Source organism: Aulostomus chinensis, chromosome 14 (assembly GCF_037954235.1).
Source record: "Aulostomus chinensis isolate RoL2024-O1b breed Wild chromosome 14, RoL_Achi_v1.0, whole genome shotgun sequence".
NCBI lineage: Eukaryota > Metazoa > Chordata > Actinopteri > Syngnathiformes > Aulostomidae > Aulostomus > Aulostomus chinensis.
The window spans coordinates 6,864,330-6,891,580 of NC_141333.1; the positions used below are offsets into that span (position 1 = coordinate 6,864,330).

Below are 27,251 nucleotides of genomic sequence, written 5' to 3' on the forward strand. Positions count from 1 at the left end.
CATCATTAAAATCACTTTTTTTTGCTTTTTTAGATTAAAAAAAATAAAGGAACATAAAATGCCATGTAGATATTCAGGGATGTCACTTACTCATCTTCAATCAATGTGCACACATTCAGTCCTGCCACAACGGCAAAAGGCTCTTTTACATTGAAGTATAATGTGATACAAACATCGACAGGAGTATTTGTGGCTCTTACAGACCTCAACTAAAGTGTTAAGCATCTGAAGAACAGAGGATACGTGAAGTTTTGTTTCTAACTGCTGAATGAGCGCTGCATCAACTACTGCAAGTATCCAGATGCCTGCAAAAGCTTTTTTTTTCTTTCAGATGCTCAATACAAAATGGACCAACGTCTCCAACAATTATGGTGCTACTTTGATTTGAATATTGAACTTTGTACACAATTGCCAATGATGTGATTGTTTTGGAAATGTGTGTGATCCATTCCTGATGTGAAGATGGTTAACGCCAACGACAGGTGGGTCCCAGAGCCTCAACACGGAGAAGGTTCTCTTCCATTTGTATGTAAACTGACTAAAGCGATGGAGTTTGTCACTGGAGGAAGGCATTCGATTTGAACCGTCAACGACGCAGCAGAAGGAACTGACTGCTGTTTCTAATGTCATGTTGGAGGCTGAGCTCGCTTTTCACTACTACACCCTTTTCTGCCATCAGATGTTCCATCAGGAGATTTCCTCCCTCAACCAGAGTCTCTGAAACAAACTGCAAGCAACATCTTCAGTATCCGTCTTCCTCACACACCCATCCATCCCTGCGATTCTTCTTGAACAATGTGTGATCATTTGAGACTGTTGCACAACGGCGTGGAAGTGAGGATAAAATGGTTCCATCTTTTCAGCCTCCATCTGTGAGACCGTGCTCAGTCACAGTTCCTCGTGAGTGGACGGCCGATGACGGCGCGTTACAACAGATGAATCCTTGAAGGTTTCAGTTCCTCACAATAATCCGGTTGATTTGTTTATATACTTGAGGTCTTTTTATATGTGATATAAGGTCACGTTAAGCAACGCTAAGGCTACAAGATTTAACACATGAACTCAAACAGGGAAATGTCAAAGAATGCCATGCCAAATATAAAAGCATGAGCAACTACAGGTGAAACCACGGCAGGCTGAAGACATCCTTGATTAGTTTTGTTTACATGGGAAGTAGGGAGGAGCAAGGCTGTGCGTCTCAGTACAATGAAGTTGCAAAAGCAGATGCGGACCTGCGGTCAGTTTTTGCTGTTTGCATCTGGTCCAAAGTCGGCGAGTGACATCGATTTCACTCAGCCAGCAGCTACCAGTTGAGGGGTTAAAGGTCATTCTGCGGCTGGAGCTGACTCTGCATCCTGGTCAGCTGCTCGATCAGGCCCCTGAAGGTGATTCTCTTCTCGGGGGTGTGCTCCCAGCACTTCCGCATCAGCTCATACACCTGACACAAAAGAATTGAATTAGTTTTGTTGTTTCTTAACTTATTTTCTGGTAGAAATTTAGATGTTTGATGTTTCGTAACATGATTGGACTGATCGTCCATTAAGATGTGATCCACTTAAGAAACTTTGACTTCCATCTGAGGCTTAAGGCGCTGATTCCTCTGAGAGCCCCTCAGAGACACACCACTGTGATATGTTGGCAGTGAGTAGTGTTCCTTACAGGCTCGGGGCAGCCCTCAGGACGGGGTAGCCTCCTCCCATCCCCCAGCACCTTCACGAGGCGGATGATGGTCATCTGACCCTGGGTTTTACCGATCATGTTGAGGAACAGCTGGAGGGAGAAGACATTGTTACTAAAGAACTGGGCAACATGTAATCAAGGCTTAAAAAAAAAGATGGTGGCAATATAACACATGTAAACATGTTGGAGGCTTTTAGAAAATAAAACTCTGAAATGACATGAGACCCACCAACACATCTCAATGTGTTTCAGTTTAGGTGGTTGATATGAACCTACAAATAATTCCTGTTTCAGCAGGTTTTTCTAATTGAGAGCGAGCTGCTGAAGTACTGACCGTCATCGGACTCTTGGCGCTTTCGCAGTAGGTGATGAGTTCATACATCGTCACCCCAAATGACCAAACATCTGATGCAAGGTAGAACTTGCAAAGTGTCAGGCACTCTGGAGCATACCTGAGACACACAAGTCACACAAGAACATGAAATACAATACAACTGTCAGAGCTCAGTCAGACGCTGACCCGGCGTTCCTGGCCCCTCCATGCACAGGAGCTAGTGACTGTTAGCTTAACGCTTCCTAGGCCTTTAGCTCAGTTTGAGCCTCAGTGCCTTCTTTAACTACCTTATGCAAAATGTCAGCTAACACTAGAGTCAATATACTGCCAAAAGAGTTGTAGCTAACAACATGTAGGAAAAGCTGAATGTTGTCACCAGTTCAACATTCTTCCACATTTACTCGCTTCACTTTCTCCAGTTCCAAGTTCCTCCCCTCTTCCCTCACAAACATACAAATCTTTTAAAAACCCCTCGGCTACTAAGGTATTAACGGTTTCCCTCCTTGACTCACCAGAATACGGGGCTGTCATGGTCGTCCTTGACGGTGTAATATCCTTCATTGTCCTTGATGCTCTTGGTCAAGCCAAAGTCACCTATCTTCACCGTCCTCTCGTTCTCCACCAGCACATTTCGGGCAGCCAAGTCCCGGTGGATGTAATTTCGAGATCCCAGATAGTCCATTCCCTAGAGGAAGAGGACGTGACAAAACTAGTGACTAAACCTGGACTGAGGATGGGGGCTCAGTGAAAACCGACTGCATTACCTGACATATCTGGATGGAGTAGCTGAGCAGGGTGCTGAGGTCAGTCTTGCTCTTGTTCCTGGGCAGATACTCCTTCAAACTGCCCAGTGGAAGATACTCCATGATCAGCTTGATGGCCTGACCACCTACAAGACACGTGCAGTGTGTGTATATACACATCTGTGCCTCTTCATGCTACACCATTATGTCAAGGTATCAACATTTCTGAAGAGGAATGATCAATCCTTGACAAAACTTGTTTTAAAACAGTCACTTTGCATGTGATCAGGAAAGTGAGGGTTCTGCTGATTCATTAACACAAAAGAAAATGGATTCTGTCCGCTGCACATTTCAGTTTTTCTTTTCTGCCCACCCAAAGTTGGAGCTCCTGGTGCCTAATCAGCTAAACTTGTGTGATTTTCTGTGCACTTGTGTTCAGTGGTAGCTTCCTCTCTTGTATGAAGAGAACAGTGGTCACTCCCAGCTCTGGTTGTGCAGAGCACGTTAATTCAGATGGCTGGTAAAATACTGAAGGATTCTCTTCATGAAAGTGGGAAGTGCTGTCAAACCGTCTACTGAGGGTTTCTTTTAGGAAAATGTGGCTCTGTGACTCGTGTATAACAGCAATACATAAAAGGCACAAACCGGAGGCTCTGGTTCTTCCTCTGAACATGACTTTGTTCTCTGTGTAGAAGTCTTACCTTCCTCCTGACAAATGCCCTTATATTTGACGATGTTTTCATGGTAGAGAGCCTTCAGGATGTCAATCTCACAGGAGAGGTTGTTGCCCTGCTCCTCCCGGTTCTCAGGCTTCAGTGACTTGACTGCTACCAGCTCGCCTGTTTTATCTCCTCGAGGATCATAGCGACACAGCTCCACCTTCCCGAAGTGACCCTACATGAGTGTAATGAAAGAAAATATCAGTAAAGTGAAGGAGATCGGGAGAAAGAAATTGTCAAATGACGAATTTCTTCTCCTCATTATGTCAGCACCTTCAGGTGCAGGACTGATCAGAAGCTGCATCATGTGAAACACTGGCTAACCTCTCCCAGTTCTCTGATGAATCTCAAGAATCTCTTTTCAAACACGGTTGGGTCCACTTCTGGTGTCGGCTGGGGTTTGATAGATGGGTCTGGCCGAGAGAGAGAATCCACATGGGTCAAACAAGGCTTGTCTTCTACATTCTTACACCTACGTCACAGGAAGTCTGCTGTGGTTGAACACGTCGTTAATTTGCACCAGAGTTTTCATGTTATATAACTGGTTCTTTTCTTTTTTTTCCTTTGCTTTCCTCTGAATTGCAATTTTTAGCAGAGCCATTTGTTCTTTCAGCAAAATTAAATGTATGTAACAAGTATTTTCAGTATTTGTAGCGGTCTTAAATTCAAAATCGAGATCAAAAGCTTTGTTGAATCCTGGTTTCCTGATGTGACTGCAGCATCTGCTGTTGGCCAGCAGGTGGAAGAGCTGAGTCGACATGACGCCATGGGGCCCAGCTGAGGGCAGATCAGTGATACTGCACTAAGTGAACTTCCTAATAAACATGGAGTTGAGAAAACAACTCTGTTTGCACTGCTTACAGGCCACTGCCAAGTGATATGAAAGACACAAAACGTTTGGTGCGTCTAACAACAGCCAACAGACGCTCTGGATATTTAAATCTGCACCTGGGTTTTGCCTGTTCTGCCGTTAAGAGACTTTCAGAATGTTGACTGTATCTTCGTGGCTTAAGAGTTAACATTTTACAACAAGGCTGACATTGGAGATACAGTAACGTAACTGGAGGAAATATCTCACACCCCTCATACATGCAGCCTCCCCTCTATTTATGAACTGATTCTCCATATTATGAAGTTTCGTTCCTGCACACGTACTTTTTTCTTCCAGTATGTCAATGTCTCTGATGATGGCCCTAAAGAAAGGCCTCTTCTTAGGGTCATAGTTCATGCAGTGGGTCATCAGTTCAGCCAGCTCTCTGCAGTCTGGGGTGGCCAGTTGGCACTCGGTTTCATAGAAGCGCTCCTTCTGCTCGACAAAGAAACACAGACACAAACATCGGCCGGTGCATGCAAACTTCAAATAAGTTTATAGATGAACAGGTTTGTTTAAAGGAAGGAAATGAAAATGTCTTTTTGCCAACTCTTAAGAATCTCATTGTAGTTCTTTCGAGGTCTGGTTACAGTGATAAACTGAGCTAAAAAAAACTACAAAAACCTCAGTATCATTACCTGTAAAATGTTGTCATGCCAAAGACATGTTTTGTAAGGTCTTTTTTTTTTTTTTTAATGAATTGGTATTTGGGTCCAAGTGGGTGTCAGTGCCAAATTCCAAGAAATTCCCTCAAGATGCTCCTGAGGTAACGTTCATGAGCTGGAGGCTGCTGCCCAAACTGACCTTAAGTTCCACACACAACCAGAATTTGTGGTTCCACAGCAAAACCAAAGTTATTTTAGCATGTTTGTATCTACCCCTGCTGCAAGGGCATACAGCAAAGCTGAGAATAACCATCGGATTAGAAATAAATATGTGAAGTGAAGGTTGAGTGTGGCCCTTACCTCTGTGAGCTTCTTCTCTTTGAGGGGGACCTCTCCATCATAACAGATCTCCCACAGAGTGGTACCAAATCCCCACTTGTCAGCTGCAACACTTAGGGAAGCCACACTCTTCACACACTCTGGAGCAATCCAAGGGATGCGATGAACACACTCTGCAGAGTCAAACACAGCCAACTTTAGCTATGTGACTTTTGCCAAAAAAGGACAGTCAATCATTTTAAGAAAGTGATGAGATGCATGTTACAATTTGCACGAGTTAGAAAATACGGTGTCCTGATTCATGATGTTTACAGCGCCAAGATGAAGTGAAGCACGCAAATATTAGTTCTTGTATAATGTGAGCCAAGTAGGGGAGTTAAGAACTTTTGCTTTGTGTCTGGCACGAATAACTGACGCCTTTAGAAGAGAAATCCCTGCTTAAGATTAAAACCATGGGTGGATGTGACCTTGTGGGCTTTGACAATGACATGAGTCACCCTTTGCTCTGACTACTGTACTGTAAGGACGACACCATTTAGCTTTGACTCACTCACTGCTTGGGCAGCTGGTGTGAAACGTTGACTGACGGCTTCCACTGAATATAAAAAAAACAACCTTTGAACTGATGTGCTGAGACCCAGTAAATGACAGGTTAAATGACTCTGATCTCTGCAGTTGATTTTTGCCTCCATAAATCAATGGTGTCGTACAGTAATGACGCTGAGACAGGAATAAAGGATGACTGACTGGAGAGAAAAGCGGAAGGAGGGAGAATGGAGACAGATGTAATGGTGTACTGAAAGACAGGTGAGGACGAGGAAAATGGATGTGAGGGTTTGAGGAAGAGATTGCTGGGAAGATAATAGTGCTCCCAAAGGGTTCCCCTGCACTACAGCCACTATGTACGTTGATTTGATTGAACACAAAGACATCAATGTGTAACTGGAACACTGGAATTGGTCGGCAAAGTCAAGGAGACTGGAGTTATGCTCAAGAGTTATGGTAACAAAGAGGGAGGGGTATTCCCCACGGTGTGCAACAATGGACCGAACCATTTCCAGTATGGCTTGTTTGCTCTGTTCAGCCACACTCCTCCATCTTCCAGCTTCCAGCTCGAACGGACAAGCAGAAATATGAAGCCAATATTTGAGAGGAAGTATGCAATCTGAGAAAAACCCCTCACTGTGCCAGCTTCCCCACACCCTCAGCATCTACTGAATCCAAGTTCAAGTATGGAAACAAAGGATATGATTGTATGCATTGATTGAGATGAATATGATTCAATTTATAGGTCATTTCTGCTTTGTATGACAGATGATTTTGCATCTCAAATTTACACAGAAGAGGGTGTGGGGGAATTCTTCTTTAGCAGCAGCGGCAAAAAAAGATAAACCAAACAGTGCAACGGCAGCTGTTTTTTTACTTTCACTTACAGTTGATTGAGTAAAGAGAAAGTGGAAGTTATGACTAAAATTACCACGGTAGTTGTTTAGTAACTTAAGGTTTCATTTCACGCTTTCTGTGTGTGTGTGCGTATGCACGCATGTCTTTATTTACTATATTTGTGAGGTACCAGGAGGAGCCCACTATACTTGTTGCATCTGATGTTTAAACACATTTGAGGGTTGAGACGGGGTTTTTACAGTTTGGTTTGGGAGTGTGTGTGTGTGTGTGTGTCTGTGTCTGTGTGTGTGTGTGTGTGTGTGTCTCTTCAATGTTTGTTCTGTGTACACACCTTCTCTGGTGAGTACTGTGATTGGTATTCCTGGATCACTGAGCTTGATGAAGGGCCCTCCTTCATCAGCACCCAGTCCATCCCGGGCCAGCAGGACGTTCTTGGCACATACAAAGCCATGGACCAACTTTTTGTCCTCCTACAAAGACACACAAAAAAAACCCCACTAATTCATAAAAGACAACACGTTAAATAAGTCTACATCAAGAGGGGGGCCCGATCAATATTTCTGTGGGCTGATTTATGGGCCTATAACAGACATATCATGTCAGCGCATGTGTTCCAATATGTGCTGAGGCTATTTCTTATAGCCCACAATTTGCAGAAAACAATGCCGATGATGATTTTAAAAAAGTGTAACACACTGTGTCCTTCATAGAGCGCTCCAGCACCTCTGCCTAGTTTAACTATTTTTTATTCTGTCTTTATTTAAATCATCGTACATGACAATATTAAATATTTGCAATATTGCAGGTTATTTGTTTAAGAAATTAGCCTTCTGATTACTTTGACATAATCACATTGGTATTGGTGCAAAATGAAATGTGGAAAGGGTCTTTTTTCAGGCCAGCACAGTTGTACATATTGTTGCTGCCAAAAACCAACATCAGGCTCAAGATTCCTTTTTCCATCAGGCCATAACAGAGGGCATAGTGTTGGTGATTATACATTTGGTGCATTTTTATGCTTAAAGAAGTGTGTGTGTGTGTGCGTGTGTCTGTGTGTGTGTTGTTTTCTATTCTTACCAAGTAGCTGAGTGCTGAGGCGAGCTGCTTGGCCACCTGGAACTTCCATGGTGTGCTGAGTGGGCTCTGCTGTCTCCTCATGAACAGGTCCAGGGGTCCTACCTGGACAAACTCCTCCACCATAATATCTGATCAACACAAAGACACCAGTGTCATAGGCGAGCCAATGCACCCACCCTAAAACACACACATTTACTTCAAATATGCACGTACTCTCCTGCTGGCGGACACATACTCCGTAGAGAAGCACAATGTGTTTGTGGGACACTTGTCGCATCATACTTGCTGTTTCGAATAAGGCCTGCAAACAGAGTGACAAAATTGACTTGATTTGTATACAGCTTGTGGCTAATGTAGCAGCTTTACAAATCTCTCCTAGTGCTCATGAGAAGAGGTGAACACAAAGGTGCAGAGTGTCTCTCACCAGGGAAATGTCTCGGTGTCCAGAACCCAGCACCTTTAAGACCACCTTGACCTCCTGGAGGGATGAGTACCCTGCATCCTCGTCTTCCTCACTCTTTACCCTCAGTGTGCCAGAGTAGATGTTGGTTCTTGTGCCTGGACCAAGGTGCTCATCCTGGGACACAGCAAGGAGCCCAAAATATTTCATTAAATAGTTTTAATGAAAGCACAGCCTCTGCAACCATCTTCCACCTCAACACAACAATGGGAATAAATGTTTGTAGGACTTCTGGGAGGCAACTTCTGCTTGTGTACAGTTTGAAATTACACAGCAAATAACAGTGAAAATACAGAAACAAGTTTACGGACAGCTCTGATTACAGTACATGCAAAAATGTGTCTGCATATGCAAGGATTGTGCTTTTACTTAAATACTATGAATTGTATGAGGAGGGGAAAAAATTCTTTTTCAGACATTATAAAAAAATAGACATGCAATGGACTTCCTAAAAATGAAGGTTTATTTGTGTAAAGTTTACACCTCAACTCCGGTCTCATGTTGGACTGGGGACTACATTACTGTGTTTTCGTTATGGTATAATGGAAGACAGATGTACCTCCTCAATCTCCTCCTTTAGAATGCGATGGAAGCTGAGCTGGCTCTCCTGCAGGGGTGTCTGGGGGACTGGCGCTCTATCTTTTGTGACCACCAGCAAGTTAGAAATCTCTGCAGAACAAGCACATTACTTAAGTCAGTGGGGTGCATGTTTGTGACTACTGCAAACTCGAATTATTAGAATAAAATCAACTTGCAGAGACTGTTGTGTAGTTTTAGATAAACCCGCAGTCATTGTCTGCTTTATTGTTCTCAAGGCCATGTTATTTTAACACTGCTGAAAGTGTCTGATTGATATGGAAAGTCTTCAATGTTAGCAAATAATAAAAGCAGAAAAACTTTAAAAGGTAAACACCAAGTGTCTCGCATTTCCTTGAAGGATGCAACAACATTGTACCAATATGGACTGGTATTCAGCAAGACAAACTGTGTTTACATGTGGCACAAGACGCTCTCAGTAATTACGTCAATGTGGCAAGGATACGAGCATCTATTCATGTCATGTTACCACATCAATTGACTTCGTTTTTTTGTTGTTGTTATTTTTTTGCCAACAGAGCTGTGTGGGAGGATAACATGAAAAGGTGTCTTTGTACCTGTAACATACTCCACACGTGAATGTATAATGTTGTGACAAAACCAGCACACTGCGGTTTCAGAGGCAAAAAATGCAACCAGCCTACTCAACTGTTAGAGGATTGAGAGCACTTTTTCTTAAAATGCACCAAACCAAAAATAATTGTTACAGTGCACCTAAAACTAATCTATATTCTCAACAAATACAATGTGTCTGACATTGTTTGAGCAGGAAGAAACATTAATTTCCACATTAACATCCTTAATTGGCAGACACTCTTCTCCCTCATTAAAAATTCCAGATTACAGAAATATACAATTCTTTTTTTCATGTTTAACTGCTGAACACAGGATGTCTGCTTCTTCTCTAGAATGTCTATTCTCACTGTTTATGACTTGGAGGCTTCAAGTTTCCACATTGTATTTGAAAATGCAGTATTTTGCATTACCATCAGCTTCCAGAATATTTGTGACAAACAAATCCTGATCATAGGTACGTCTCCTCAAATCAAATGAGCACAGAGAAAATGTAGTCTATCACCAGTGAATGTGAAAACAGCATTCCATTGTCCAACCCTGACCCTGCATCATTCTACACAATTATTCTCAAACACTCAACTTAGAGAGCAATAAAGCAAAACACTTGACACTTCAAATTGAACATTTGGTTTTTAACAGCTCACTTATGAAACCAAACATATCCAGCAGGACAGGTGAACACCTTTCATGTTATCAAACAAGTCATTCTTTCACCCATGTTCCATATAACCCTACTTTTATACTGTGTTAAAACCATACCACTAAGTATAAATGATCATGGCATAGCATCCTCAAGCAGACATGCACACTGAGTGATACCTTCACCTGAGTGAAATAAACAAAAGGGTGTTATTTTGGCTCCGGAAACCCACATTGTAAACTCTCTTCCTCCCTGACACCATTGTGTGAGTCACACACAAGTTGTTTACACCAGTACTGCTACACGCACACACACACACAAAGCTGGTTGTGCCAGCACTGCTTCAGCCACTTTTACACAAAGACACCACAATACTGTCAAAACTGATGTTTTGCGTTAACACAGAACCAAAGAACGGCACAACTGTTATGGATGGGTATAGTTAGGATTTTTATGAATCTGATTCTGATTTCGGTTCTGCTGATCGATTCTGGTTCCTAACGGTTCCAAAAGTTCAAATGTTACAATAAATGTTTTGCAACTTATTAATTTCCCACATGTGGCATTTTCCACGATCGCTGCTCTGTAGAGAAATAAAGCCACACCTTTGACAGCTTTCCCTGCTCCATCTCTCATTGCTAGTGGGCTACCTGTTGCTAGCTCCCGCAAGCTCTTCTGTCTGCTGTGTTGACAATGTGCCGCATGCAGTGCCGCATGACATAGACAAGCAAAAGAGAAGTCCTACTGGCAGACATCTAAACTCCGTGAGCAGCCATTTTAAATGAACGCATCTAGGAACCAATAAGCAGAACCGAAACTGTAATTTTTTTTTTAATGGGTACCTGGTACTCACTAAATTTAATTTGGTTCCTATTTGAAACAGAATTTTGGTACCCAACGTCAACAGTTGTGTGTCGTTATTCGCTATTGCAGTATTTAAACCATAGAAAGACCCAATCATATAGCCTGCTTTAGCAGTGGTAAGGTTTGCTCTTCTTTTTGGGGATGTTGCTGCATGTTCATGTTACTACTTACCTCTAGGCTGTGGAGGGCAGCACCGCAGCAGGTGGAACTGGAGATTGTCTGAGCGAAGACTCTGACTCTCCAGGTGCTCCAGGAGCTCCCTGAGAGTGGTACGGAATGTTTCGGTGCCATACAAGCGAAAGCCATTGGGGGCCACTTCAATCTGGAAGTTTTTATATTGTCGCACGGGACGAGCCTCCTTCATGTCCACCTGGATGAAACAGAGTGGAAGGGTTTAAATTCAATGACTGTAGAGCTGGAAAAGCATGTAAGAATAAAGGTAGCATCAGAGATACAACAGATTCATTTTTGAATGAGAAAAGATGAGAAAATGGAGCATTACATGATTCATGATTTGTAAAGAAATATGCGTGAAAAGGTTTAAAGAAATCAAGATTAAGTATGTAAATATAAAAAAACACCAATATTTCTTTTTTATTTGCAAAATATGTTATTGGACAGCTAGAGACAGGCAAAAACCATAGAATTACTATTACACCTTACTTCATATCTACTAGAGTTCATTAATCTACTGTATTCAAACTGGCCAGTTACCTCGACCAGCTTTTAGTGGGTCTGCCTTGTGAGGGTTGAAAATTAAGTTTGGTGTCTGTTTCTGTCCATAGTGACCCATAATGAAACCACTCTTCTCACGATCAAAGAAACCTGTGACTTCATACAAAAGGAAACTGACAATAATTGGTCAGTTGCCTCTGGCTTGTGAATAACCAACAGAAAGCTCTTCAGTAGCGTGCTAGCCAGTACCTTCCCAATCCACATCACAATCGCTGTTTTTACTACAGCCACATAACACTGGAAACAGTGTGAAGGACTCAGTTTCTGATGTGACAGTGAGGACAAGGACAAATTGCACAAAAGGATGTCAGCTTCCGTCTTTGTATAGCGTGGAGGCCTGTGTGCAACTTTGACAGATGAAACAGCAAAGATTGGTGTGGTTGTTCAGGACAGGAGTCTTTTTTTGTCAGTGAGACAATGTCCTATCATCTCACCTATAATGGAACATAGATATGTGTCCCTTTCATTTGTATGTTTGTTCTTGTTGTGGTTCCCAAGTTATGCAACTTTAGTAATTCTAGGTTTATAGTGATGTATTTCTCAGCGAACACCCCTGCATTTACGGAAGTAACTGTTGGTGTGCTTTGGCTCTCCCAGTGGGCACTAGTGTTATTGAATACAATATAATTTTAGCACATGATAATGCATAAACTTAAAATGTTTAAAAGTGCCTTTTTCAAATGCTCCTCTAAATATGGTGAGAAAAGGCTGTTTTATAAATCAGCAGTACCTCGCTGCAGACCACAGTGATGATGATGTACTGGTAGTCAGTGCAGCTCCTGCGTAAGATGTACGTGCCTTCCTCATTCCCCTCCTGACGCAGCTTGTGGATGGCGTACTCCGTACTGTGGACGGAAAAACATCATAAATTCCATATAAAGTTGTAACACAAGTTTAAGTGAAATAATATATCTGCTAGTGTCAATATTGTGTTGTTTGTCTCTCACTGACGACTCTGACTTGTCTTGAATCTGTCTTGTTTTTTCTTATTTGTTTTTCCTCACACATAACTATTGGCCATCCTATCAGTTTCCAGGTCACTTCCAGATTGACACTTAGCTGTCTAGCAAAGTCTCCCTAAAGTGAAAAATAACAGAAATTACATAATACCATAGGCAGAGTTTAACGAAAAGGGTAGAGCTATGATTGTTTTTTTGCATCAGTGCAATGACAACAGCAGGGTTTAACATAACATCTTGAGTTCAGCAGACTGGAAATCTTGAAGAGGTGTGAACTGTGTGGAGGCAGGACACAGAGGGTGTAATGTTGAAGTGTAACCAAAGGTCGGTTACAGATAAATAGGTGAATATGTGCAAGCCCCACCCAATGCCCACATGAAAACTCCAACTGACAAAACTGCTAGTACGAACCTGATAGGTCCATGACAGCCATTGTTGTTCACCACTGAAGCAGGAGCCACCTCCTTGCACAGGTAGTGGTGGGCATCCACTGTCAGCCTGAAGTAACCGTCCACGAGGGCTGCAAACGACAGAGCCTCGGCCCGAGAATCCATTTGCAACTCCTGAAAAGAGAAGAGACACAGAGAGATAGAGGGCGAGGACGGTTGGTCAGACATCACCAAGGGTTATGAGTTAAGGCATGCAGAAAGCTAGGCTTGATGCAGACAGTAAACATTAACTAGAAAATGAGGTAGCTGTCCAGGTCAAGAAATAAGCAAAAATGTATCAAGCTGTGGAAACTCAGAACATTGTGTTTGTGTTGCAGCTCCCTGTTAAACTTTGATGACTCAAATCATCAGCCTAGAAGTCCCCTAGTCGGACCTCATCATGCTGAATCACCCAGAGCACCACAGGATATCACATATGCTGAAAGCACTAAAGCAGAAGCCATGACATTTAAGGTGCTATGAGAGTTCTATTGCAGGGCAGCTGATCTGATCGTAGTTCTGTGACTGTGTTTCTGAGAAGCATGGCTAAGGTGTACTGAAGCAAACACACCAATATTAATCTTCATTAGTCAGAGTCCGTTTGTTAGTCTGATTCTAATACAGCCCCATTTTGTGTATGAGTGTGTGATACCATGACACACTCCACCATTGCAGATCACATGTTCTAAATCATACATCTATGGCACAAAATGGATGCTTGATGTTACAGTCAAGGGAACCGAAGAATAGATTTAATGAATGGAATGATCAGTGATTTGGTTTGTCTCACCATCCTTTTGTTGTCCTGTCTGTAGATTGTGACTGTTGCCTCTTTGATGACGGTGTGTGTGATCTCATCAAAGTCACAAAACACCGTCCAGCTTTCACCAACCTCCTCCTTTTTCTTTTTTCCATCAAGTTTGTTCTTCTTTGACTTGCCCTTTTCTTTGGAGATCACAGGCATCTATTCGACAGGTAAACATACAAGCCACATAAATACACAGTTACTGTAAGAAAATAAAAATGCAATTTCTTAAGTGGGAACAAACCAAATTCCACATATTTGGTGTGTGATGGGAGGTATAATATTCATTAGCCCCACATGAGAAATTTAAGCAGTATGTGAGTAAGAAAAGGTGTACCTGCAAATACAGCAACAGAAATCTGTTTTTTGAAAGTACAGAATCTTCTGTAAATATGTCTTTGACTCAAGTGATTCAATAACCGTTCATTCAATCCCTGTGTGCATTTCTGGTGCCTCCAGCATGTACAGTCCTCCTAAGTTTGAAATCAGGGGTCTGAAATGACTGTCTGAATAGGGTCTTAGTGACTGGGATCGTAGAGATTAAAGTCATCAATTCACCAGAAGGTTTTCTGACATCGCAAAACCCATGGCCCCTCCCCTCAAACAATGAGAACTCTTCTAATAATAAACTACAAAACAATTCCATGTTATGAATGATCAAAAGTTCAGAATAAAAAGATCTCATGCGTGGCTATAAAAGTTACAAGTGAGATTGCAAAATCATGCACTTGTTTATAAACCTTGGACGCAAACAAAACTTGATAAATGATTGATTCAGAGCATGTGGGCCAAGTGCTGACACACATACAAATTGCACATGAAACTGCATTCTAATCAGTTAAAATTTCAAAGGTTTTTGTGCATTTTCATTGCATCCAATCATAAATCGTTAATGTGATTGGTCTATTTGATGTCAGCCCTCAGAATAAAATGAGTTTGCTTGGCATTTTTAGCCATGGTTGAATTTACTATTACACCAACAGATACCTAACATTACTGTAACAAAAACTATTTTTTACCTGCAACAACACTTTTTTCCACTTCAAATGAAAAACAAAACTTTGAAAAAAGATCCGGTAAAAAAAAAACAAAAAACAAAAACCTCCTTTCTATTTAACAGATGGAAACAATTTGAGGACTTAAGACTATTCTGGCAAAACCTTTTTTTCCCCTGTTAAGTCATAAACACACAAGATAATGCAATTAAGATCACATTTAGAAACTTGATTCTGAGGTATTCTTTTCTCACTTCCCCTCAGGACGTCTTCAGATACTCAAGATATTTTTCATGATGTTTCACTCACTGAAGACTGCTTCTTTCTCCAGGAAATGCCAGTTGTACCAGTAACAAGGACCTGCATGTCATGGCTTGCATCTATTTTCTGGCTCAGATTCTGCCCTTGGATGTGGTTGTAGTAACCTAGGAAGAGCCGAAAAACATTTCAGTCACATACCTTTCAGGTTAAACATTTATCATTCATAGTTCACAATATGTACTTGAAAATGCGTCTAATTATCTACAGTCATCTCATCTCTAGTTGTCCTCATCTGCTCCATAATGGGGGGAGGGGGTGTGCGTGAAAATCTTTCACATTTACTTTTAACATGTTAACACAGTCACTCACAATTGTTTCAATACACCACATCAACAAGGTTCACTCCTTTTTTTGTGGGGAAGAAGCCAGTATGAGAACACTCCACACATAAAGCCTATATTACATTTCAGATGATGAAACATTAAAAATAGGGTTATGAACATAAATACATGATCTATGTTTTGCAACTACGTCAACCTCTGCTTGGGTTATCTTGCTAAACAAATACTTCTGCATTCCTTCCAGTAAAGAATTCCAAACAAAAACAAAACTCGGCTATTGCATGCTTCATTGCATGAATCTGTCTTGATGCCAGAGAACTCAAATGATCAACAATGATTCTCCTATATTCCTTCCTGAATTCTTACCAAAATAACCGCCATAGCTAGGCTCTCCTTCCTGTGTTACACTGAGCAAGATGGGCTCCAGGAGCTCGCTGCCTAGGCCGCTGCTTAAACCCTCCAGGGTGGACAGGTACTTGATCTTCAGGTCATACGGTGTGATGTTGCTGTCTTTGACTGTTCTGTGGTTGAATTCACTGAGGAATTTCTTGAAGACGTTGTTAATGCGGATGCGGGTAAGAATGTTGCGCTGCTTTATGTTGCGGTTCAGCGTCTCTGGGATGAAATGTTTGTAGCTGTTGGGATTCAGACAGAAGAGGAGGAAGAAACTGTTTTAAAGGGAAAATGTTTAAATTGAACTATAAAATATAAATGCAACTATTCAGAATTAAGCACTGCTATAAACAAAAGTACTGTATTCTTTTTGATTCAGATTGTGGATAAGTTTGTAAATTGAAACATTTTGTTTTATTTCCAGAGTGTGAATTTGAGATTTTAATCAAAGTTCTGCAAATGCCACATCATCTAGACTTATTAAGAAATCAATTATTGATTCCAGGACATGATGAATGTGTGGGTGCATTACTTGATTTCTTGAGAAACCAAGGGCAGGGGTTTTGCCACAGTCATGGCATAGTGGGTGATGGCAAGCACAGCCATTCCCAAGCACTCGTTCTCTATCTCATGTTGCTCGGCCTCTGACTGGGGCACCCTCAGTGGAACCAAACCGGTCTGAAAGTCATGCTGACCCTGAGCAAAAAATACATATTTAAAATATGGTACAAAAGCAAACACACAAACACTTTGAAGCATGTACATCTTAAAACACCTATATAAATATTCCATGAATGTTCAGTATGTGCCACGCAAATTTTGCACACTTGCCAAACAAAATGAACTCAAGGCACTTAAAATCCCATGAACAGTATTTGTCATATTTTTGACGAGGGAAAATCCACTCAAGTTATTAGTTGTACTTCTAGAAAGGTCAAGATCTGTCATGTACACAACTCCTGTCAGCCATTTTATCTTTGAATTCACAAACAGGACTCCACTGACAGCAACAGCGCTCTATATCAAAAGGGTATGTTTGACTTTACAGATACACTTCCTGATATGGTTACACTTCCTCTCAGCTGTTTTGTTTTACTAGATGTTTTGAAACTGAACTGATAACTGTTAGAACATGACCTTGTCGAAAAGCAAACTCAACACAAGATGTAATAAATAACAAACAATAATAATATTGGTAACCCATATGCATTTATTTATTTATTTATTGTCTTTCTGAGTGACTACCCCAAATACAACAGATGTACAAACCTGGGAAAACAGGTAGTCAAGAGATCCAGCATCCAATAGAGGTGTTCCTTCAGGTGTTTTCTGTGGGCTCTGGTCCCGTTTAAGTTTACTGATGCAGTGTCTCCAAACTGCAGACTCCTCTTCGTTGGTGCTGTGCCAGTTTCTGAAATAAAACCTAAGACAGAGAACAAATTAAGAAGTTGACCAAGGTGGGCATGCAAGAGAGCACGGTTGGCTTTGGAAAAGACACGACAATAAGATATAGAATGATAGTCTTGTTTTGTTGTTGTTGTTGGTTTTGTTTTTTTCAGTCATGGAAAGTCTCCCAGCACAGATTACATTGCAAATACGCACCAAAAAAATCAATCACTGCTTGTCCAACTCCATCCAAGGGAAACACTGCACAAGCTAATGCACAAAAACAATTCAACAGGAAATACTCTTTTGGCTCTCTTGACGCTAGTGTAAGGAACATATATGATTGAAAGTTTCACTCCCCTTAAACCTGTCATACTCAGATCAGCCAAGAAGAATTTATGTGCTTATTTCGCTGCACTTCATTTCGTACTTATGTTCCTGTTGATTTTCTGAAATCAAGCCATTTTCTGTTTCTTTTTTAACTAAACATATTAGTGACAAAAACCTTTTTTACAAATATGCATATAAATTCCAAATGATATATAGTTTGTAGTCCAACCAAATACCTAAGCAACTACATTCACTTCAGCTAGTACGCCTGTCTTATAAAGTTTGTTTATGTTTAAGACTGGGTACGCAGAGACTTGACCACAATCCCCTGCTTGTTTAGTCGACTACAAGTAATCCAAAGTGCGCAAAGCAGACTCCAGCAAAACACACAAGCACATGAGCAGACAACACATGCCACAGTTCGTCTCGATGTACACCCCCTTTTCTCTTCACTAGCTATTGTAAGAACAAAACAGAGACAGAGGAAGTGCAGTTCACACCACAGAAATGTTATTTTTCCTCTTTGCAAGAAATGCTACCTGAAATATTCAATATATACCCTTGCAAAGGTACAAAAATGTGCCCTGAAAAATGTGACATTGCTGGTTTTACTTTCCTGGCAGAATACTATGAACTCTCATAATACCAGATTTATATTATAAAAAAGTCAAAGTATATATGCATTTCTGTATTAAAAGAATAACTCACACCAAAATGAAACTTCACCTACTCACCCACATCCCAATGGAAGGTCAGGTGAAGTTTTTGTAGTCAACAAAACACTGCTGGAGTTTCACAGGAAAAGACATTGCAGCAATTTCCCAAGTTACTTACATTGTGACCACATTTTGAACGGAAAAAGTAGATAATAAAACCATAACATGCTTCCATTCTGTTCGTCCAATGTGACAGTGTTCTGAAGCCTCAAGAAGCTTCGGAAGTTGTTGTCACTGATGCCTTGTTTTTAGCCTCCCAAAAAATGCCATGGTAGGGAGCTAGAGTACACAATACGGCTAAAAACAGTGTCAGTGAGGTTCTTCAAAACAACTTGGCATTTCAAGATTTCAGTGCACCTTGATTACCCTGATTATGAGCTGCATGGAGGCATTTTAGGGTTTTATAACATTTTTTTAAGTTTTGAAGTTCATTTCAACTGTTTGGCAGATTATTACAAGACTTTGTTCCTATGAAATTCAGTATTGTTTGGTGGACTAAAAACACCTCACCTGACCTTCAATCAACCTGAGTGTGTATACATAATGACTGAGTTTCATTTCTGGTTGAACTATTCCCTAAATTATATTCCCTCAATTATAGTCACTTTTAGTGCTTGACCCCATTATGAGCCTAGCAATTTTTCAAGTCATTTTACTTGAATTGTTGTACATTTTATGGATTTCACAGTAAAAATCAAGAGAGCCTTTTCATCTCTGCCAAGTCTTTCTTTTTTCCTCTGGGGAACTCACAGATCTTACAAAGTAAGTGCATTTTTAGATCTGTTTTATGAGTCCCTCCAATTTGGAAAAACTCAAATACTTCGAAAGGGAGCCCACAGGGGCATTCTGTTTAAATTTGATCCTTTCAACACAAAGGCACTGCAGGCAAAGATATTTCATCAGCTTCAATATGCCACATGTACACCCCAAAAAAGAAGAATCATGTCGAAGACAAGAATCATAATTTGGAGATCATTAAAGGTAAAATGACAGCTGTTGTAGGAGCATAACACAATGATACAATACCCTGACTTTATTTACAATGTATATACACTGGATTCCAGGTGCTAGTTTCCATGACTTAGGTCAAAACGACATTGTTATCAGGTATTTGTCCCTGGAAGAGCAAAGGGTTGTTGACCGCTGAAGTTTCTGTATCTTGTAAATTGTGTGTTTAGTTTATGGACTTAATTGATATTAAGTACTGTGGAACAAATAAAAAAGGGAGGCATTCTGCAACTGAAAAACAACCCTGAAGCATCTTGTGTGCACATTTGTTTATGTCTGTTGACTCATCCATTTTTAAAACTGGTTAAGTTTGGAAAACTGGTTAAGATTGGAAAGTCCACTAGTGCGTATGTGTCAAACTCGAGGCCCATGGGCCAAATGTGGCCTGCCACATAATTTTATGTGGCCTGTGACAGCTTAAAAGCTCTGACTGTCTTAAAATGGTCTATGCTACTTTAAAGCTTGGATTGACCATAAACTACATTTCCCACAATGCATGCCGATTATGTTACCATGAAGTGAGGGCATCTTGCCACTAGATAAAAGTGTATCCACATAAGTATTAAATTAATGCAATTTTCACCAAGTAGAATGAAGAAATATCCACAAATAATGACCCCAAAGTGTCCAGGAGGAGAAAATTTGATGCAGATAGAGGGCAGTTTCAAGAAAGATGGGAAGGCAAATACATGTTTGTGCTTCAAAGGAAAAAAATTGTATGTCTTTTGTGTCGTTAGGCAGTGGCGGTCTTCAAAGAGTACAATTTACATTGGCATTTAGACACCAAACATGGAGCCAAGTATGCTGAGCCTTCAAGAAAAACAACATATTGTCCAAGAATTAAAAGGCAAACTGCAATCACAGCAGAATGTGTTCACAAAAGCCACAACCAAAAACGATGTGGCAGTGAAAGATACGATTTATTGTGATTGAAGAAATCCCCCGAGCTTCACAGTCCTTTTTAGAGGGTGCATTTTTCAAGCAGTGCATGCTGAAGGTGTGTGAGCAGGTGTGCCCAGACCAAATACCAAACTTAAAAAAATATCAGTTGTCAAGAAACACCATCACGGACCGAGATGAGGAGCTAACAAGAAACCTGGCAACAACATAGCTTCATTAGCTGTTGATGAAAGCACAGACGACACGGATACAACACAGCTATCCATTTTTATTTGAGGCGTGAAGTTGGACCTCTCTGTCACTGAGGAGCTCTTGAATGTAGCTGCCATGCATGGGACCACAACAGGATGGGACAAGAAGTCCTTAAGTAAAACTGGATTGCCCTGGGAAAAATTGTTGGGATTAAATACAGATGGTGCATCCGCAATGTGTGGAGGAAAAGCGGTCTTGGTTGGACTAACGACGGAGAAAATGCTAAACGATAACTGTTACATGCCTCTGATGACGCATCATTGCATGATCCATCAAGACGCTCTGTGTGGAAAGGTGCTGAGGATGAATGATATAATGACCATAGTCATGAAAACAGTAGACTTCATTCGGGCACATGGCCTGAATCACTGCCAGTTCCAGCTGTTCTTACAGGACATGGGCTCGGAGCACAGAGACGTGCTGTACCATACAGAAGTGAGGTGGCTGAGCAGGAGCAAAATCAGCACAAGAGCTAAAACCAGACATTGACACACTGGCCACGGGAAAACGGTGTCAGACATCCAGCCAGAAAACACATATGTAAGCATTTTTAAAAGCCTAATTAAAATATAATGAAATGTATTTCAACCTAGCATAAGAATAGTTAAACTGTGTGCAATTTAATGATTGCGTTTGAATTTTGTTTTGTGTTTATTATTTTCCAATCATGATCAATGGATGAGGATGGTGGGGAGGGGATCCACTGGGTGTGTTCAAGGACAGGCAGCATCTCCTCATCAACTTCACCAATATAGTTTTGAGCTGAGACAACCCTTATTTTGTTGTTTTGAGTTTATGACTTATACTACTTTCTTTGTGTGATAATTATTTAGTGTTTACAGGTTTATGGGTTTATGCAGACAAATGTTTTCCCCTGCAGGGCTGTGTGCAGCCATTTGTTTTTGTAAAATGCTGCATCTGTCACACATGTTCTTAGCAGCTCACAATTGTTGGTTGTACGTTCTTCTGCCCCTCTCAACTGTGACAAAAAAAGTTTTGAACCAAGTTAATGTCATAACATGTTTAATAAATGTTTTTCTTTATTTACTTGAATAGTTTGATAGTTGATTGATGGAGTAATGTGGGTTTTATAACCTGACAAATTAAAAGGATTTATGTTGTAATCACAGAGCAACAGGCAAACCTATTTTTCCACATCTATGCAAATGCATACGTAATATTTGTAACTTGAAGAACTAAGAAATACAGAAAATTATTTAACAACATGTTAAGGAGTATATTTATTTTATATTACATTTAGTTACATTTATACTGTCATGCAGTTACATCTGGCCCTTTGAGGGCAACCATTATGCTGACGTGACTCTCGGTGAAAATAAGTTTGACACCCCTGCTCTAGTATGCGTTGGGAATTTGAGGGAACCAAAAATTCCTGTTCTGGAAACAAGATACAAGAGGCTACTGAGAATCCTCACAACTTATGGGGCCTTTCACACTGGGAAAGTCAGGTCAGGAAAACAGTCTAGTTTTACTCCAAACCCTGTGCAGTGGGTGGTGGGGAGCCCAACTGAAACTGGCAGGGTTGTGGTCTGATGGCTCTACATCACACACGGTTCACTAGATATGGCTGCTTTTCAAGCATACATGAGACATTTGCCACTCAAGGAACCAGTTCTCATAGCCAAAGACAAGCCCTTAAATGCTGCCCATGTTATACTTTGACCCAATCTTGTGAGTTTGGTGCAGCGGTTCAACTGGGCCCCCAACAAGACAGAACACGGCAAAGCAATCTATATTCCAATACAAGGAACAACTGGCTTTAGGAAAAGGGTCCTAGAATCACACGTTTCAACAAATATCCCACGTGGATCTAGACCTTGTCTTATACTTCTTTTCATACCTTTTGTCAGTTTTTACTGTGATGTCAGTCTTACCTCATGCGATAGTGCAACTTGATGCTGGTCTCATCTGTGATCTTGAACTCATAGTTGGGTGGGAACCACATGCTTGTGGCCTCATCGTACAGGGCAAATAGGTTATGGCACAAAGGAGAGATTGCTGAGAAAAAAAGACAGAAAAGAGTAATGGGTGGGAATTAACGTTAAGATCAATCTTCTGTCCAGGTGTAGTTTCGGGACATAGTGTACCAATCTCACTTTGTTACACTGCCAATTGCTAAGATGTACGGAGGACATCTGCTGTAGGTCCCTGCTTTTCCACAATTTCTTCCAAGAAATACAACCACAAATTGTCCTGCCGAATCTGAGTGAAGATCATCTGGTCAATTATAACCTCTAATGGTTGCATTCAAAGAGGAAAAAGTTCCATTAAGAGTGCATTTAAGTGCACTTCATCTGGTTTTACAGTAACTGAATCTTGGCAACTGAACTATGGTTTTGACCCATTTGCAACTGTGTCATTAATGAGATTATATTGATAAAGACACGATGATGGATTCCCCTTGATCACGTCCAACTGGTCATGACTTAGTGCATTTCATTTGGCATGACAGTTAGCTGGTCGATAGCACTATATTATACGTACTACAATTTAGTGGTGTTTATCTACTAGTCGTTTGTATATTTGGTGTAATACCTAACATTTTTCAACACATGCAAATAGGAATGCAATTAGGTTTATTTGCTGATGGTTTTAGCTGCCTCTACTGTTACTTTACACTAGGTACAAATTGACCGTATGTTTCCAGCTGCCCCTCTCCTGTTAACATGTTTCTCCCTTTGTTGCTTGGAGGAATTTATAGTTTACCAATAACAAAAAGTGAACAGTTAACAATTTGGAATGGTTATTAATAAACTTAAACATACTGTTATTGGCAATAAGCGCAAACTAAAAACAATCAAGAGAACAGGCTCGTAATTTTCAGCCAGATTGCCAGTAGTAACTCACAGCATTTCTTGGCAGCTTCCACACAGAGCTCCTCAGCAGTGTAGCACCCTTTGAAGTACTCTAGCTGGCGCACTTCCGATAAGTAAAAGTGGATCTCCAGGCCCCAAGAGGAAGGAGACGTGGGGGGTTGAGCCCTCCTGCTTGGCCTCTTCATCTTTCCACAGAGTTGCCTGCTCAACTCCATCACCCACAGGGTTGGCATTCAGACACTGGATAAGGAGAAATTAAGATTGTCACATTAAACATTTCTTATACACACAAGGATTATCCAGGATTAAAAAAAAGAATGTTTAATGAAGGACCTAAAGAGATATATTCAGTGCCAGAAAGAGAGAGGGCCAAGGAGAAAGATGGACTTTTTCCCTAGATATGCTTTTCTGCAGTTGCTGTAAGATGAATCATTATTTGTAAGGAAAATGAATGGCTGTAATGGGAAACCACAGCTGTACTGCATGCTCACTAACCCCCCGGACCTATTGGGCTTGTTAAAGTCAGTTCATTTGTCAGCCAAATGGACACTCATCTTCTGAGGGTGACTGCTGCAAGACTGTGTTCATCCCACAGTCTGGAAAATATGACACAGCTACTGATGAGGCCTGAAACGATTCTTCGAGTAATTCTAGTACCTGGATTACAAAAAAAAACTCGAGGAATTTTCTCTGCCTCAAGGAATTGTTTATTTCATTGTAAAGCTCAGAACACAGGGTTTTGCACCCACCCCCATGTTACCCATGCAAAGGAGGAAGAAGGAGGAAGTGGGCGTGTTTGGTTGATGGAGCGGGGAAATGGAAGAAGCAAGGAGGAACAGCGACAACAGTGACAAAGAAGAAGATACTCGTATGGGCAAGAAAAGACAGAAAATGTCAAAAGTGTGGAAGCATTTTAAACTTGACATCAAGAATAACTCTGTGACGTGCCTTCATTGTCTAACGATCCTTGCATACCACAACAGCACGATTTAAGCGTTGCAGCACATCAGATGAAACAGCCAGTAGTGAGCGAAGGACACAAAGTGTGTGTTGCTCTTTAACTCAGCAAAAATAGGTTTTATCTGATTACTCAATTAATTTATAGCAGAAAACTCGATTACTAAATAATCAATAGCTGTAGCCCTACCATTAATATTTCAAAAATTTTGCAATTTAGACATGTAAACCTTATTTTAGAGATGTAGAAATGTTATTGTTGAATTTGTCACTTTGCAGACATTCGTGAATTGTTTCTGTCCTGAAACACAGCAGTGAAAAAAGTAGCAGTCTTCAAAGGTTGCTGTCTAAGTGATTGGTGCTGAAACCATCAAACTGTGACCAAAACTGTATTTGCAGTTGTACACCTTGATGATCTATTCAGTTATTTCCACCTGTTAATTAATATGGAGGCCAATGCTATCTGACACACAACTTTATAGCTCATATTACATGTTTACAAAGGTGGAAAACTGCTTCATTTAGCACTTACAGCTTGTCATTTGTGTTTCAAACCAAAATAATTTCAAATGACTCTAACGGTTCTTCATAAGAGACGCCGGTCATTAAATTTTAACCAAATTATTCTATAAATTGATCAATTTTGCTGGTTCTTGAAGTTGTAGCAAGACTGCATTCCTGGTGTGTCATGTCTGAGTGGGTATTCCTGCCACGGTCAAAAGACTATGTAGCAGACTAATCACACAGCATTTCAACGTTTTTCTATGTCAGAATAAGAATCAGGAAACAAGTTTCAACTGCTACTTTATGATTTATTTGTTTAACTGTTGTTTTACAATAGAAAATGTACTATTTGCCATTTAACTTGGAAAATATTTTCCTTTATGAAAGAACTAGGCTATAAAGTCTTTTGGATGATAACCGCTGCTCCAGGTGCATGTTTTATTTGCACTTTTTTTTGTTAAGTCTAACTTTATTAACTGTTACTACTAACTATTCAAACTCAAACATTTTATTGATATATGAGACTTTTGGTCCATTTCATTACCATGGAATCTGGTACAGTAGAGTGTAAAGGATTTTATTTATAAGTGAATTATGTCAGTAATAACACCCGATTCAGATATTGCATCAGCTCGGTCCCATCCCGAGTTACTGCACAGTCAGGATGCAAAATGGTTTTTTTTTTGTTTGTTTGTTGGTTGTTTTTTTTTTCTTTGCTGATATCTGATATGACAATATGTTAGAACTGAGTGAAAAACAGCTCCATATGGTATTCACATTTAATACACAACGACAAAACATACAAACATTGTGAATGTAAAATGCTAATATTTGTCTTCATATTTCCAATACATTTACATAAACCCATAAATTATGTTTCCTCATCATTAATAATGAGCCACGAGGAGGAGACTTGAGCTAAACAGGGGTGATACAAACATTGGCCACCTGAACAAAACTGACATATAAAAAAAAGTACTGTATGGGAAGGGAATAGTCAACCCAAAAAAGAGAATTCTGTCAGTATTTAACTCACCCTCATGCTGATGGAAGGTTAAGTGAAGTTTTTTTTGTCCACAAAGCACTGTTAGGAGTTTCACGGGAATAACACCTCATGAATAATACCAGAAATTATTCCATGCTGCTTGTCTGAAGTAACCCAAGAGTCCTGAAGACTCGAAAAACCTCACTGCCACCATGTTTTCAGCATCCTTGCTCACTGTAGCCTGGAGTTCTCAGCCATGATGTCAATGACATTGTCTCTCAGTAATTATTTTATTTGTTTGTACTTTTTAAAGTTCGTCATCATTCATTTGAATTGTTTGGAGGATGCCTGTAACGCCTTCCAGTGAATCACCAGCAGAGTTTTGTGGATTTAAAGACTTTACCCAACCTTCTATCAGCAAGGCCGCTGTCAAGATAATGACTGCATTTTCATTTCTGGGTGAACAGTCACTTTATACCAAGTAATACAAGGCAGTGTGCGTGTGTGTGTGTGTGTGTGTGTGTGTGTGTGTGTGTGTTCGCAAGTCCTGCCCACAACTGTTTTCTGACAACTATTTACATGTTTATAAATTAATAGTATCAATCATTAATGATTGAACCATGGGGAAAATCAGTAGGACAACACTTCCCACATAACAGTTTTAAACACCAGAACATTAATCTAAAAATGAAAGACAATCAGTCTATTTGTACAAAAAAAAAAACATTTTGTTTGAAATAAATGAATAAATACAGACAACCCATCACCGACTTCCTATTGCGTAAACAATCAACTAATCGATCAACAGTCCGCATAAACACATGCCACACTTTAAAATACACACTTTATTTCAAATAACATGGAAAATCATCTTGAAATGGTGTCATAAATCCTTAAATTGGTATATTTTAGCTTACATGAGTGACGGTTAAAGATAACACAACTACTCGGCCGTCCCTTCGTACATACACAAGGCGTATGAACACTTCGAATATTGATAACTGCATTATTATTTCTAAGTTAAATTTCTGTGGAACGAGGGCTTCATCTCAACTGCAGTGAAACACGTACTGAGTCTCGCGGCTGACACGCTAACTGCCGCTGGTTGACACTAGTTAGCTCGTTAGCAAGTTCATTTATGGTAGTGGTGGTGGGGGGGGGGGGGACAACATCAAACGGTCACAATTAATGACAAAAAAATACGTGTGTCTTAACAGTTGTTCGTGTTTTACGTAATTGCAATCGGAAGAGCACAGATATATTATTAGATGGAGCAGTTAACTCACCTAGCAAGCTTAGCCAGACAGCTGGCAAGTTACTTCCGTTTCGTTTAGTACATTGGACGTCGCGACCAAGTTGGAGCCCCCGTTTACGTGGATATTGTTTGTCGGCTACTTAATGACAAAATAAACGTTCTCCGTAAAGGTTAAGGAACACTGAGATTATTCCCCCCCAAAAAATTAATCAGTTTCTCGATGTTTAAAGTCTTAGCGGAGACGATGTCCTCCTATGTCATCGCTAACCCTTCCTGATAAGTTACGTCCCCTTTC

The 27,251-nt window shown here is 40.5% G+C and overlaps 1 protein-coding gene across 1 annotated transcript; it reads right to left on the reverse strand.

Moving 5' to 3' along the window:
- jak1 (Janus kinase 1) lies at window positions 1–27,251 on the reverse strand. Its single transcript, XM_086225069.1, has 25 exons — window positions 26,988–27,251; window positions 23,287–23,495; window positions 22,314–22,437; window positions 17,096–17,249; window positions 16,359–16,522; window positions 15,800–16,068; window positions 15,141–15,256; window positions 13,822–13,995; window positions 13,015–13,166; window positions 12,375–12,489; window positions 11,081–11,279; window positions 8,792–8,901; window positions 8,197–8,349; window positions 7,986–8,073; window positions 7,773–7,900; window positions 7,027–7,165; window positions 5,313–5,464; window positions 4,632–4,782; window positions 3,801–3,889; window positions 3,459–3,651; window positions 2,779–2,903; window positions 2,527–2,699; window positions 2,015–2,132; window positions 1,660–1,770; window positions 1–1,438 (listed from the first exon to the last, which is right to left on the reverse strand). Exons 2-25 carry the CDS (start codon window positions 23,486–23,488, stop codon window positions 1,319–1,321), a joined length of 3,519 nt encoding a protein of 1,172 aa, XP_086081195.1. The 5' UTR covers window positions 23,489–23,495; window positions 26,988–27,251; the 3' UTR covers window positions 1–1,318.